Source organism: Hemiscyllium ocellatum, chromosome 9 (assembly GCF_020745735.1).
Source record: "Hemiscyllium ocellatum isolate sHemOce1 chromosome 9, sHemOce1.pat.X.cur, whole genome shotgun sequence".
Lineage (NCBI taxonomy): Eukaryota > Metazoa > Chordata > Chondrichthyes > Orectolobiformes > Hemiscylliidae > Hemiscyllium > Hemiscyllium ocellatum.
Genome location: NC_083409.1, coordinates 98,665,785 through 98,681,331, shown reverse-complemented (window position 1 = coordinate 98,681,331; position 15,547 = coordinate 98,665,785). Strand labels below are relative to the sequence as shown.

At 39.3% G+C, this 15,547-nt stretch overlaps 1 protein-coding gene across 7 annotated transcripts in view; it reads right to left on the bottom strand.

The window, feature by feature from the left end:
* Nucleotides 1-15,547, bottom strand: part of znf644b (zinc finger protein 644b) — a 170,970-nt gene that overhangs the window by 49,701 nt on the left and 105,722 nt on the right. For 5 of the 7 annotated variants that reach the window (XM_060830606.1, XM_060830603.1, XM_060830610.1 and 2 more), the window contains one exon: nt 10,959-11,063. The exons of 1 other annotated variant lie outside the window; for it this stretch is intronic. In XM_060830606.1, coding sequence (XP_060686589.1) covers nt 10,959-10,999 — 41 coding nt within the window. In that variant the 5' untranslated portion in view covers nt 11,000-11,063. Of the gene's footprint in view, nt 1-9,232; nt 9,300-10,958; nt 11,064-15,547 lie in introns of those variants that run through there. One more of the 7 variants, XM_060830609.1, reaches the window with a different exon arrangement.

The window sequence follows — 15,547 nt, the reverse complement described above, 5'->3', positions numbered from 1 at the left end:
GCAGAGATGAAGAATCATGCCAGAACTTAACTCACCCCATAGCACTACTATCCTCCATTTCCAGATCTGCCTCCACACTTGATCTCAGATGAAAAAAATTTCGGCCAAGTACAAAACTTTGATATTTACAACCTCACACAGTTTTCATCCTGTGTTAAATTTCAAAGAGTTCCTCACTTCACTGATCCAGTGTTGATGATCACTCGTCATTTATGATCCCGTTCCCTACAATGTCAAAGTTCTCCAGGTGTGAAGTCAAAATGCTTGGAGCAAATTAATGTTGTTGTTCTTCTTAAAATACTCCTTCCTCACTGCAATTGACTCATGAGGTCCACACAGGCTGAATACGCTTCATTTAGTCATTTGCAACTGGCTGAGCCCAATAAGCTAGCACAAAAGTTACGTATTTGTGGAAAACATTATGATTGCCAGTTTAGTTTTTTTTGTACACAGATGATTAAATGCACAGACAAGGTACAACTCAGAAAATGCTGAACACTTTATTGAAGGCTGTTGCATGATGAACCAGCCATGAGCACTGGAGATATGTCACCATAAAGAATTATCTGTGCTGTCTTGCCAAATAGTTGTGATTCTTAACAAAATTGTGGTTTTGGAGCATTGCCACTCAATTGAAAAATAGATATGCTGCAATATGCAAAATGCACAGCTAAATTCTGTAAATCCTGTGAAAAGTTACAATTTGTATAATTGCTATATTGGTGCTTCACACCATTCAACATTTAAAAAAAAAGAAAACTAAATATTCTAATTCAGCTTTAAATTGCCAGATCAAGCAAAGTTAAAACTGCATACAAGGGAATTAAAATTAATCTTTTTTCAGACTAAGCAACAAAAGATCTTCACACAAATTACAGCAAATGGACCCTACAACTGATTATTTCAATCCACGCATATTAGGGAAACAGAAATTACGTCTTAACTAAAGTGTTTCACATCCGAAGATCAAGTGTATCAATTTAAAATTCAAATATCATGTGAATTCCAACTACCTAGCCTATTTGACAGGTTTGCTGATTACAGTATAAAAGATCCTTTTTACTAATACAGTAAGTTTGTATTATTGTACTAATCATTCTGGCGACAGGACAAACACCAGTCTGTCCTATGAATCATTGCAGTTTACAAAAAAGAACCGATATTAAGGGAAGCAGCAAGACCTAAATTTCTTTTACAAGCTGTGTATTTATCATTTGAATTTAAACCAATTGGAATAATTCAGTAAGAAGTCACAATTGAGACTGCCAATTCAATAAATTAGAAAAAACACAATTCTACAGTTTTTCTTGTGTTATTGCTAAGCAGAAGCATTTAAACAAGTCAAGTGAGGCATCCCTTATGGACAGAACCATAGATTTGTTGCTCTACTTAAAATTCAAACACACCTTAAAGCTGTGAGTGAAGCAGCTCTCTATGAAAGAAAAGATAAGCTTCAAAAATATTTTGACGCAATGAAGAACTAATCATGGTTTCATATTAAAACAATTAATTTGCTCAAATTGTAATGAGTGGCTCATTTCTCCAACATTTACTTGCTTCATATCTCACTTCTTGTCTGAAAGGGTTCAGTGTAGTTGCATTCAAAAATCTCAACATTGCAGGAAGCACATGGGTTTGCTTGATTGCAAACTTAACCATGTTTGCATTCAATTCACTTCTTTTATCCTCAGCACACTGTTGCTGTATTCTGAACCACACAGTGTGCACTACTACAAATCTCCCTACTTCAATAGCAGCTGCTTCCCAACACCCTGTGCTATCAAGAAGGAAAAGAGCTGCAAATTTCTGCAAGTCTGATAACCTCCAAGCTTTCCAACAAGTCAAACATGACTTGGACAGACAAGTATTACCGATGGTTGAACTGAAAAATTTCCATGGACTGCTACATTTAAAGAAAATGCAGGTAATGATCGATTCAGGATAGTTAAAGATAATCTATAAACGTAGCATTGTCAGTACCACAACAATCCTCCCAAGAAAAAAGGAAGAAATTGAAAAAGTAAGGAAAGAGACATTGAGGCTTTTTGGCTTTATAAAGGGAGACAGAATGCAAAAAGAGAATGTAAGGCTAAAAGGATCTGTTAAAAGGTGAAGCAATATTTTATTGATGATTTATTATCATTACATATACCGAGATACCGCCTAAAATGTCTTGTGTGCTATATGGGCAGATTGTACCATACAGTGAATCAGGGTTGCAGAATAGTGTTACGGGGAGAGAGCAGGGAGAGCAATCAGAATTAACATTTAAGATGCCCATTCATAAGTCTGATAACAGCAGGGAAGAAGCTGTTCTTGAATCTGTTCAAACGTGTTCAAACTTATATATCTTCCATCCGACTGAAGAGGGTGGAAGAGTGTATAACCAAGGTAGATGGGGTCTTTGATTATGTTGGTTGTTTTCCCAAGGCAGTGGGATGTGTAGATGGAGTCTGTGGATGGAAAGCTGGTTTGCATACTGGACTGGGCTGCGTAGTTTCTTGCAGTCTAGAGAAGAGCAGTCACCATACCACACTGTGAGGCATCCAGATAGGATGCTTTCTACGGTGGACATGCCAAATTCCCTTAGCCTCCTGAGGAAGTAACAACATTGTTGTGCTTTCTTGACTGACATGTCAGCGAGGGTGGACCGAGATGGATTGTTGGTGATCACCACACCCCAGAATTTGACACACTCAACCATCTCCACCTCAGCACCATTGATGCAGACAGGGGCCCTCCACTCCATTTCCTAAAGTCAATGACCAACTTCGTCAATCTGCTGATATTGGAGAGATTATTGTCTTTACACCATCCCAGTCAGCACTCAATCTCATTCCTGTATTCCAGCTCATCGCTGTTTCAGATCTGACCTACAATGGTGGTGTTGTCAGCAAACTTGTAACTGGAGTTGGGGTGGAATTTGGCTACACAGTTGAGAGTGCATAAGGAGTAAAGCAGGGGACTGAGTATACAACGTTGCGGGACACCGATGTTGAGGATTATGACGGAGGCGGCATTGTCACCTAATCTTACTGATTGAGGTCTATGGGTCAGGAAGTTAAGGATCCAGCTACAGAGGGGGCAGCTGAGACCTAGGTCTCAGAGTTTAGAGATGAGTTTGTTTGGAATTATGGTGTTGAAGACAGAATATAATCAATATATAGGAGCCTGACATATGTATCTTGTTATCCAGATGTTCCAGGGGTGAGGATAGGCCCAGGGAGATGGCTGTGGACCTGTTGCGCAGGTAAGCAAATTGCAAAGGATCAAGACAGTTTTGTAGGCTGGAGCTGATGAGAGCCATGACTAACTTCTTGAAGCATTTTATAATTATGGAGGTCAGAGAAATCAGGCAATAGTCAATGAGGTTGCATGATACTTCTTTGGCACTGGGATGGTGATTTTCTTGAAGCAGACGGGAACTGTATAATATGACATCCATATTGTCAATGGATTTATAGTAGTCAATAGATTCTTAATTCCAGATATTTACTGAATTCAAATTCCACCATCTGCTGTGGCGGGATTCAAACCCCTCCCCGGCCCTCAGAACATTATCGGTGTCTCTGGGTTAATAGTCCAGTGATCATACCACTGGGCCATCACCTCCCCTGTAAGATATTCTAGGTCTGGGCAGCAATATCTCACCAGGGTTACCACAACTGAGCACCAGGTGGTGTGGATTAGGAGGCAGCCCTACCGTCCCTTGCTTTGCCCGAGGATGCCAAGCGGTCCGGTGAACTGAAAAACCTCATGTCGTAAGGTACAGTCAGGTGTAACAGAAGGACAGAGCTATCTCTCTGTAAAGCAGAGCCCGCAGAAGCCTCAATCCCATCTGAAAGGGAAGTCTAGTTTTAAGTTCATCCATTTTGTTCTCAACAGTTTGGATGTTTGCCTGGAGTATACTGGTGAGTGGGAACTTGAAACTCTGAAGTTTCAGTCTCACCTAAAGTCCAGTGCATTTCCCACGTTTCCAGGGTAAGTACAGAATGACTTAAGCTATCTAACGAATAGATCAGCACTAAGCTGCACACTCTGAAACAGCTCATTGTAAAAGCTATGACAATTGAAATGAAACTACTAACAGGAGAATGAAACACCAAATATCCCCATTCTCAATAACAGGAAAGCCCAGCAAATCAGCAGTACGTAAGGCTGAAGTCCTGTACTGCAACCATCATTGGCTACAAGTGCCAAGTAGACAGTCCCTTCAGCTACCTCCTGAGGTCCCTTATCTCAGGGCAGTAAATTCTGGGATTTACATATTAATCAATTGAAATCTGCATCACCATTGTAGGTGATTACAGACTTAACGGCCATCTATGTTCGTATAATACATCGCATCAGTTGTATAACACTTTGGTCTTTTTCTTATAAATACTGTGCTTTATGTACCCTGCGCTACATGCTACCTGACAAAGCAGCAGTGCTCCGAAAGCTTGTATTTCAAATAAATCTGTTGGATTATAACCTGGTGTCATATGACTTCAGACAGCATACAGATGCCAGTCTTCAGATAATTTGATACAATCCACGAAATCAAGAAATGGCTGAAGGCACTGAATATTGCCAAGGTTCTGTGCTCTGACAACATTCCAGTAATAACACTGAAAACCTGTGTTCCAGAAGTAGTCGTGGCCTGATCAAACTGTTCTAATATAGTTACATTGCCATCTACCTGGTAACATGAAAAATTGCCCACATGCCCTGCACAAAAAAGTTTTCAAACCCAGTCAATTTCCACTGCATCAATAGTTTAAGATGGCAGCTCAACATCTCCTTCTGCAGGCAAACTAGAGATGGGCATTAAATGCAGGTCTAGCCAGCAACACCCACAACCCAGGAATGTACACCAAAAAAGTCTACTCCCAATCATAGCTAAGTGACAGAAAGCATGGTCAACAGTACTATCAAGCAGCTCTTACTTAGTAAATAGCCTGCTCACTAACAGTTTGAGTTCCATGAAGGCCACTCAGCTCCAGATTTCATCACAACCTTGGTTTTCAACTGTTCACTACAACAGACTGAAGAGCTCAATCCCAGAGGTGACATCAGAGTGACTACCTGTGATAACACTTGACTGAGTGTATAATGAGGGTGCCCAAGAAACCTGAACTCAGTGACAACAAGAGAAACATTCTCAACTTACTGTAGTCATTCCTAGTGTAAACAAAGCTAATTATGGTTGTTGGAGGTAAATCATCTCAGTCCCAGGGCTTTCCTGTGGGAGCTCTTGAAGATATATTTTCAAATCAAACTGCTTGGAGATGTTATAAGACACCTCTGGAGAAGGTAGGGAGGCTGCCACTGTGCCCCAAGAGCCTTTCCTTAGGTTGTATTTCAGCTGATTCAATCACCTTTCCTCTACCATAAGGTCAAAAGGGGAAAAATCACTGATGATCTGCATAATGTTCAGCACAATTCATGACTCCTCAGATATCGTATCCAAATGTAGCAAGACCTGGGCCTGCACTGATATACAACAAGTGCACTTATGCCTCGCAAGTGCCAGGTAAATACTGTCTCCAACAATACAGAATTTACTCATCCTTCCTTGACACTGTCATTGCTAAACTCCCATTATCCACATTCTGAGGATTTCCGTTTACTCAAAACAGAACCAGAATGGCCATATTAGAAATGTAAATACGGTGGCTACAGGAGCAGGTCACAGGTTAGGAATCCTGCAGCAATAACTCACCTCCTGACTTCTTTAAGTTTGTTTATCATTGACAAGGCACCAATCAGGAGTGCAATGCAGTACTCCAAAATTTGGCTTGATGAGTTCAGCTCCAACAACACTCAAGTTTGACCCCATCCAGGGCAAAGCAGCCCATGTGATTGGCATCGCATCCACAAAACATTCACTCCCTCTGCAGCAAAGCTCAGTATCAGTTGAGATGCACTGCAGAAATTCACCAAGAATCCTGAGACAATATATTTTAAACCAACGACCACTACCATCTAAAAGGACATGGGCAGCAAGTACATGGGAACACCACTGGTTGCAACTTCCTCTCCAAACCATACACCATCCTGACTTGGAATGTCATCATTGTTTCTTCACTTGGGTCAATTCCCAATCCGAACAGCACTTCAAATGTACCTAAACCACGCAGGCTGCAGGAGTTCAAAGAAGGTAGCTCACCACAGCTTTTTCAAAGGTACTTAGTGATTACACCTGAAAGTTTGCCAGTAGAAGATTCAATTGCAAATAGAATGAGTAGTAGACATAACCTTGAAAAGGAAAAGTTTACAAAGCTCTGGGGAATAAACAGGATACTGTGACCAACTGGACAGGCCTTTACTCTGACACACGAATGATGAGCTAAATGCACCCTAGTCCTCTGTCCTCTAAGAGCGAGAGATTCTAGGTGGAAGGGTTCAATTCCAGACCATTTTCATTCATTTCACAAGGAAAACATTCTGGAGGGAAAAAGTACTGTCATAGTGATTGAGTTTGGTTCAAATGGTAACATTATTTTTTGAAAGTTAGCAGTTGTGGACACTATCCTTTGTATGAGTTATTAAGTTGTTTACTTGTTCCAATGAAAGTAAAAAGTATTATATTGTTGGAGAATCAAGTTATAATGTTATTCATTACCTTGGCATCAAAAAGAAATAGACGCAAGTGTGTACATATAAATACTAGATAACAATAGTCATTACAAAGTAATTTATTTTATATGAATCATTTGGGGACAGAGACAGAGAGAAAGAGAGAGAGACCGAGACAGACCGAGAGGGAGACATAGACAGAGAGATGCTGAAAACATTAATTAAATGCAGCTCTTCTGTATATATTCTAATAGATTTGGATTGAGTCCCAGGGCTGAAAGATGTAAAAAGCACTTAAAAATTCAAACATCTGACAATATATTAAAACAAACACGTTCATGTACAATTGTCTCTGTTTAGATTATATAAATTTTGTTCATAGCATTTTTCAGGAAGTCACTGTTACATCAACTACAGATCATGCTAAACTCCAAGTTTTAAACTCCAAGTCTTTCACTAGGCTATCAGTTAGCATCTGACTGAATCTGTGAAGCTGGCCTTTGATTTGAGAGAGCACCAAGTAACAGCTGGCATGACTCACTGGTAGAACATTGCATGATCATGGTCTTTGAGGGGTTAAATGAGTTTATTAAAATTAAGTTTGTCTACAGAAGATTAAAAAAAATTAAATCACTAATTGAAACTGAACAAATGATATTTTATTGCTTATTGACACAACTGTCTGGTTCCAAAAAAATTACGATAGAAACATTGTGCAAAGTTGCCATCAAACTATTTCTGGGTGACGTCAATTTTTGGCGATTTCCTGATAAATATTTAGATGCACTATCAACTATTTATACTTGAGGATAATGAATCAATAAGTCAGATGCTTAAAAGCTAAGATGCTGTGATTGTGAAAATCAGCAGTATGAACTGAAATTACTGGTTCAGAACATACACATTGGCCTTGACTGCAAGAAAATTTGAGTTCAGGAGTAGGAATATCTTACTGCAGTTATAGAGAGCCTTAATGAGACCAAACCTGGAACACTGCAAATTTCGGTCTGTTGACATAAGAAATAATATACTTTCCATGGAAGGAATGCAGCAGAGATTCACTATGAAATGCAGCTGAGGTTCACCAGGTAATACCAGGGCTGGCAGGACCACAAGAGGGAAGACTGGTTTGACTGGGTTTGTATTCACTAGAGTTTAGAAGGGTAAGACTGGATCTGATCCAAAATTCTCAACAGGATTGGACACGCTCACTAGATGCAGGTTCTGGAGCCTAGAAGCAGGAGACAGTCTCAGGATATGGGGCAGACGATTTAGGAATGAGGTAAGGCGAAATGTTTTCAACTAAAAGATAGTGAACCTGTGGAATTCTCCACTACATAGGGCTGGAGTAACCAAGTCACTGAATAAATGTTCTTAATTTTAAAGGAGTCAAGAGGTATGGGGAGAAAACAGGAACATGGCACTGAGATAGACAATCAGCCATGATCATACTGAATGGTGGAGCAGGCTTGAAGGGCTAAATGGCCTACGCTTACTCTTAGTTTCTGTTTCAATGATGCTATTTGCAGTTTGTTTCTCTTAAATAGACTTAATATGCCATTTTGAGTCAGAGTTATAGAAATGTACAACACGGAAGCAGACTCTTTGGTCCAGTTTGTCCATCTGGACCAGATATCACAACCCAATCTAATCCCACCTGCCAGTAACCGGCCTATATCCCTCCAAACCCTTCCTATTCATATACCCATCCAAATGCCTTTTAAATGTTGCAATCGTACAAGCCTCCATCACTTCCTCTGGCAGCTCAATCCTTACACGTACCACCCTCTGCGTGAAAAAGTTGCCCCTTAGGTCTCTTTTATATCTTTCCCTTTGGTAGCTATTTGGCTGCCTGCTCTGGTCACCCCCTGCCCCCATCCCAAAAACTCATGTTCCGACCTCCCACAATCCCAAATTTTATCATCTCTGTCCTGAATGGGTGACCTCTAATTTTAAAAACAGCGCCTCCTGTCTGGTTCACCCAGGGGAAGCATAATACCCACTTCCACCTTGTCAAGACCATTCAGGATTGCATGATTGATATGTCAATCAAATCAACCTTCATATTCCTAAACTTCAGAGAAAGAAGGGCTTATGCCTGAAACATCGAATCTCCTGTTACTTGGATGCTGCCTGACCTGCTGCGCTTTTCCAGCAACACATTTTCAGTTCAGAGAAACATGCCCAGTCTAACCAATCTTATAAGACAGCTATCAATTCAATAAATCTCCTATCAGTTGCCTCCCAAGTATTCACATCCATCCTTAAATGAGGCGGCCAAAACTTTGTATAGAATACTCAATGTGTCCTGCAAAAATGGAGCACAACATTCTTACTTATATTTTCAATTCCTTTTGATATAATGAACAGTATTCCATAAGCCTTGCTGCATCTGCCTACTAACATTGAGACTCAAGTATGAGAACAGCTAAATCTCTCTGCATCACAGAATTCCACAGCCATTTTCAATTTAATTAATATTCTGCTTTAATTACTCTTCTTAGCTAAGTGAAAAGATTTACACTGCTCCACATTGTACTCCACCTGCCAGATTTTTGCCCACATAACCAAACTATAATTGGTCTGCAACTTCCTTGTTTTCTCAAAACATACATTCCTACCTATTTTTGTATCATCTGTAAATGTAGTTGCCAGGCCTCCAAAGTCTCACCTACAGTGTCCAGTTCAGGTTTGTGGTCTATAGTGCACTGTTGGCTATCCAGCTGGAACAAACATACCTGTAAAAGAGAAGTTCTTTCCAGTCCTGTGTCATGACCTCCAATGCAGTGGAAATATCTAACAACTTCTATGTGCTCAACTTCCATATTACAGTAATAAACACATTCTCCATCAGCTTGAGAAAATGTGATTATTTTTGATGCCTGCCAGAAGCTTTTAACTTTCCAAACTAATGTTACCTCATTCACCAGGCTGAATGAAACTGGCCTTTTCGATCAAGAAGCAATGCATAATAGTAGGAAGCATTTAAAATGACAATTCAAAATGCACAAAATATACATTTCTGTTGAAAACCCAAAGCTCAGCAAGAAAGATTCATCCATGACTTACTAAGGAGGTTAGAAGTAGTATAAGACTAAAGAAAAAGGTATAATGTGATTTGGAGTGGCTTTTTAACCAGCAAGGAATTAGAAAAATGTTGATGCAAAGGGAAACAATAACATTCAAGAGTGAAACAATCAGGAATATAGAAACAGTTTTCAATAGCTTTCACAAGCATATAAAGAGGAACAGAGATAAAAGTAAACATTAATTCTTTAGAAACAGGGACAGAATAAATCATGGGGAATGGTACAGAGACGTTGAACAATACTCCATTCTGACTATATAGAATGTTATCTGCGTTGCCCTCCAGAGATGCTGACAAACTGAGTATTTTCTGTTCTTAGCATGAGTTTAAAATTTGGATAGGTATCAGGACATACAAATAGCATTTTCTCAAAACAAGCAAATCAGCAGACTATCAAAAAATGTGTTGTACTGGAAAAGTATAGTAAGTCAGGCAGTGGCCTAGGAGCAAGAGAATCGACATTTCGGTTATAAACCTTACATTGGGAATATTGGGGTGGGGAAGAGGGCTTGGAGATAAAGAAGAGGGGGGATGAGATAGCTGGGAAGGCAGTAGGTAAATGCAGGGTAGGGGTGATGGTAATAGGTCAAAGGGGAGGATGAAGCAGATAGGTGGGAAGGAAGATGGATAGGTAGGACAGTTCAAGAGAGCGGTGCCGAGATGGGAGGGTTGGAGCTGGGATAAGGAAACTGGTGAAATTGACATGGGACCTTCCAGCCACACAGGATCAAAGTCAGAAGATGAGGCGTTCTTCCAGGCATTGGGTGGCTTGGATTTGACAGCGGAGGAGGCCCATAACTTACATGACCTTGGAGGAGTGGGAGGGGGAGTTAAAGTATTCGGCCACAGGGCAGCAGGGTTGTTCGGTGTGTGTGTCACAGGGATGCTCCCTAAAACGTTCCACGAGTTGGTGTGGTCTCCCCCACCCTTCTATTTATCTCCCAACCCCCTTATCCACCCCCACATTCCCGATGAAGGGCATTTGTCCAAAATATCTAATCTCCTGCTTCTCGGGTACTACCTGACCTGCTGTGCTTTTCCAGTGCCACAGTTTTCAACTCTGATCTCCAGCATCTGCAGGCCTCACTTGTTTCTAAATCAGTAGGCGGTCAGTCCAGTTTTATATGTGTTTGCTTTATCAATGAAACTGTCATTCAGAATGTCAAATCATTGAAACATGATAGCTCAGAGTAGTTACCACAACAGAATTCTGACAGAGCAACAGTAACAACTGTAAAATATTCTCAAGTTTAGACTTCTAAACATTTTATCATTTTAAAAATAATCAACGACAACTGTAAGTACTTACTCCTTACTCTCCTCATCCATATCTGCATCATTTAAGCCCATGATGGGTTTCCTTGCAATTGAAGGCAAGTGGCTTGAAAAATAACACTACTGATGTGTTCTGTTTCTAAAAACAAACAAACATTTATATAATTTCAAATCATCAATAACATAAAAAGATAGTGTTTCTTCAGATATAAATTTTGGTGCTTCCAAGCTCAAAAAACTTGACCAGTCACAGTGATATGTTTTCAGATTTAAAAACAAATCTTTAAATAACAGTGCAATTGCATAGCTAAAACGTAGAATACTAAGACTGCCAAGAATGCACTTATGAAGAAATGAATACATGCTAGCTTTATACACAGGTACATTTTCTAGCTTCACTGCTGTAAACAGACAGAAACTTGCTTGCACCAGTGGCAAAGGCAGATATCCTCATAACAGTCGAGTAATACTTCGACTGGCAATTGCATGTCAAGGCACACAAGGCTACGAGCCGTGAGCTGAAAAATGGGATTAGAATAATTAGGCACTTATTTTTAACTGGCACAGACTTGATGGGCTGAAAGTGCATTTTTCTGCATTGCAGACCTTTCTGATAACCTTGTTCTGAAGTTTAGCTTGAACATTTAAATATCATTACTTGGTCTTGCATTGGTAAAGTCGATCTCAAACTGGTAGACTCATATCTGAAGCCTCAGAGTATATTTTCCATTAATTCACATGAAACAACATTGATGACGATAGCTGTAAAGGTGGCAAGGATTATGGGGAACAGGCAGAGTCCTGTTTGGTGAGGGCAAGATCAAATCAGACAAAATCTTAATATATGGAAGACCAGACTAGAGGCCTGTATGGCTTTCTGCTGCTTCTGTCTTGCTGAAACACTAAATATGCAGTCAAAGAATTTCATCATGGACTCAACAAAACAGTCCAAAAATTTGACAAGCTGAATTGTTGTTCCCTTTGAAATGTGGTAAGCGCTGACCTGCAGAATGCAAAAAGACTTGATGGCTTGACTCCTATTTTCAGCAATCTTCAAGTTCTAACAAGTGACTCTTCCTTCTATTTCTTGCATTCTTATTCATGGGAATTATTTTGAGCTAGTTATTATACTACAGGCTATTTACATTTCATCGTAACTTGGTAAACACCAAACGATATTTTTAAATTAACTTTTACTTATTCTGTTTATCTTGGACAACACTACATCTAAATGGTCAGCTGGTAGACTGCTCTCTTGACCTACTTGTGGTTGCAGTTATCAAGCAACTTTGTTTTTTCTATCCTGACTAAACAAGTCTCATCGTAGAAATGATGCCAAGTATGGAAGTCTAATGTGACTTGGGAATTTTATTGTAAAGAAATACCTGCTTTAGAGAAGTTACCTTTTGCTGTCAATATCACGTAGAAAAACAAGGGAAGCTAATAGTGCAAAAAAATGCATATGCAAAAACACCCTCCTTATTAAATGAAAATATTAACATTGGAAAAGTATTATATGCTACCATTGAACAAAACTGGTTGTCAACCTGACTTTAGCATTGTGCAAATACTTCATGCTTCCTCAAACCTATGAAAATCTAAAAATTAACAAATAAACAGTCAGCATCAATCTCAAGGTTCTTAAATATTTTCCATAACTCCTGATCACTCCAAGACTTTGTGATGTTGTTGAAACATCAGTCAAGTTTGCATTTCAGTGTTATGGAACATTGCTCTGATATCTCAGTTAGTGAGGAAAACCAACGAAATAATAACCAAGCTGTTTCATTACAGGTTGAATTACATGACCAGCCTTGCACAAAAGAGCTAAGGTACGCTGAATGCTTTAATGTTACAAGCATATTTTGCTAAGTGGCAGACTTCAAAATTTATGTTTTGTTTGCCAGAAACAAAACTGCTTGGACTGAGTGCAACCACAAATGGCACCTTCTAGTAGGGTCAGAAGAGAAACCAAACAGTCCGCCATTTGGATGTGGCATCATGCAAGATGAAACAGAAAGGGAAAAGCCTGAAATAATCTTTTACTGTAGGAATAATTTGGTATTTACCAAATCATAAATTACAAATTTAAATTATGGTTTGAGGTATAATAATTATAGCTCATGGTCATTTGCCAGTACAGAATTCGAATACTGCTGAAAACATTTTGTTAAAGCTTTTTGCATTACACTCATCTGAATATTTCATAGGAATACCAATTTTAGTGAAAACCAATACTTATACTCTATGAGGGGACAGTGCTGATTGGTTGCAAGTAGACTCGCTGGTAAAGGTGCCACCATGGATTTATGATGATCAACAACTAACTGCCAGTCTTTAAGTTTTAAAACAAGAAAGTTGATTCTGACTGATCAAGGTATCACCCTGTGAAATGAACCAGCAAAATGGTCATCAATATTTTGTTAAATTGAAACATGTGCAGAACATGCCCATTTTCTTCTAATTGTGAAAAACACAGTTTGGAAGTAAATGTAAAATTACTGTATATTATTACTACTAATGTGCATTACTATATAACAAAATATATAAATTTCAATGCTAATGACAACAGATATTTAGGTCATATGTCCCAAGGAATGGTGAATTTTATCAAACAGTGTATCCCTTCAGCACTTCAGAACATGCAAGGTACTGATCATATCCTTGCTTTCAAAACCTACAGCAGTGTCCAACATTAGGCTAAATTCTTCAATTGGACAATGTTTGCAGGATAATCCTGAGTGTACAAAAAAATTAAACTAACAACTGATTTAAGATTGGCAGTGGAGTTTGCTGAGTGACATACTTGTGGACATTAGATGTTATACACATTAATACCCACTTAGCTCCACTTTCAACTTTTTAAAAAAACTAAAAAAAGCATTTATTTCATATCCCTAATTGAAAGTGAGTGGTTGCTTGGGCCATTTCACAGGATAATTAAGAGTTAAATACATTGCTTTGGATCTCAAATCATATGCAGGCCAAATCTACTAAGGACAGCAGATTGCCTTTCTTAAGAGACATGAGCAAACGAGATGTTGTCTTAAACCACAATTGACAATGGTTACAGAGTCACCATTAGTCTAGTTTATTAGTTACTGAAATCTGGAATTAAAAGTGGCATTTGAATTAATGTCTCCAGAACATTAGTCTAGGGTTCTTGATTACTAATTCGGTGATATTAACATTAAGCAACAGCGAGAATTCCTTTGAGTGTAAGTTCCCAAACAACATCAAATATTATAAACCATTATCACAATATTGAAATTAAAATCATTCACAGTAAAATTTCTACAATTTTGCATGACTTGATTTATACCATCCTAAAGCACAGAGACTGTTAGAGGGCCTAGATATTACTCCCATCCTCAAAATATTTGCCTTGCTATATCCCATTTCAATCCAAAATATATTCCACACCTTGATTTTCCAAGGTAAATTTATTTGTCACTACTGTATAGATTTCATCCTTTATTAATGGAGCTACTTAGCTTTCTCCTCTTTTACCAGCCTCTCAGCACCAGAGACTAGGGTTCAAGTCCACCCTCGAGTGACTGGCATTTTGGAGTTTACACACTTTTCCCGTGTTTGTGTGGGATTCCTCTAGGTGTTCTGGTTTACCCCCATAGTCCAAAGATGTGCCAGTTAAGTAGGTTGGCCATGTTAAATTGCCATAGTGTGTTGGGATGTGCAGGTTAGGTGGATTAGCCATGGGAGATGCAAGGTTACAGGAATGTGGGGTGGGGGTGGGGGGCTGATCTGGGTGGCATGTTCTTTGGATAGTCGATGTGGGCGTGATGGGCCAAATGCCCTGCTTCCACACTGTAGAGATTCTATTGGTCTGAAAATGTCAAGAATCCCCAAATTAAAAATTCTCATATGTCCTTTATGATTCATATGCCATATAACTGACCATCTCAACCTATCCTTATCCTATTGAACTTATTTCTTCGAAACTCAACTCCAGTTTTTCCCTGCATTGCATAATCATTTCATGCCTCTTCTGATGCAGAAGCTAAGCTTTCCAGCTTTTGTTATTACTTCAGTTTTCAGCTTGGTCACCTTGCAATAACATTGCTCCAAAAGGTACCAAATCACACTTTTCCCATTAATTCACCCACCTTGTTCCAATTGCTGTGTATATTAAAGGCCTTGATTTGAATTTTGCTAGTTTACTGAATCCTACTAGATGGCCACACTTTGCATGTACTTTGTCCTTTCTGTCACATATCACTTGGTAAACATCACCTGCACCACTCCCCTGCACTATTGCCTTGTTCTTTATCATCTAGATTAGATTCCCTACAGTGTGGAAACAGGCCATTCGGCCCAACCAGTCCACACCGACCCTCCGAAGAGTAACCCACCCAGACCCATGTACCTAACACTACGGGCAATTTAGCATGGCCAATTCACCCGACCTGCACATCTTTGAACTGTGGGGAGGAAACCCACGCAGACACGGGGAGAATGTGCAAACTATACACAGACAGTCCCAATCATTACCTTACTAAAATTCATATCATGTGAATCTTGCCTCATCTGCAGTCCTGCTTATTCAATTTGTAGTAAAACTGCATGGTGCAAGTGAAGCCTGGCCCAAATAGTTTCTTCTTTCCC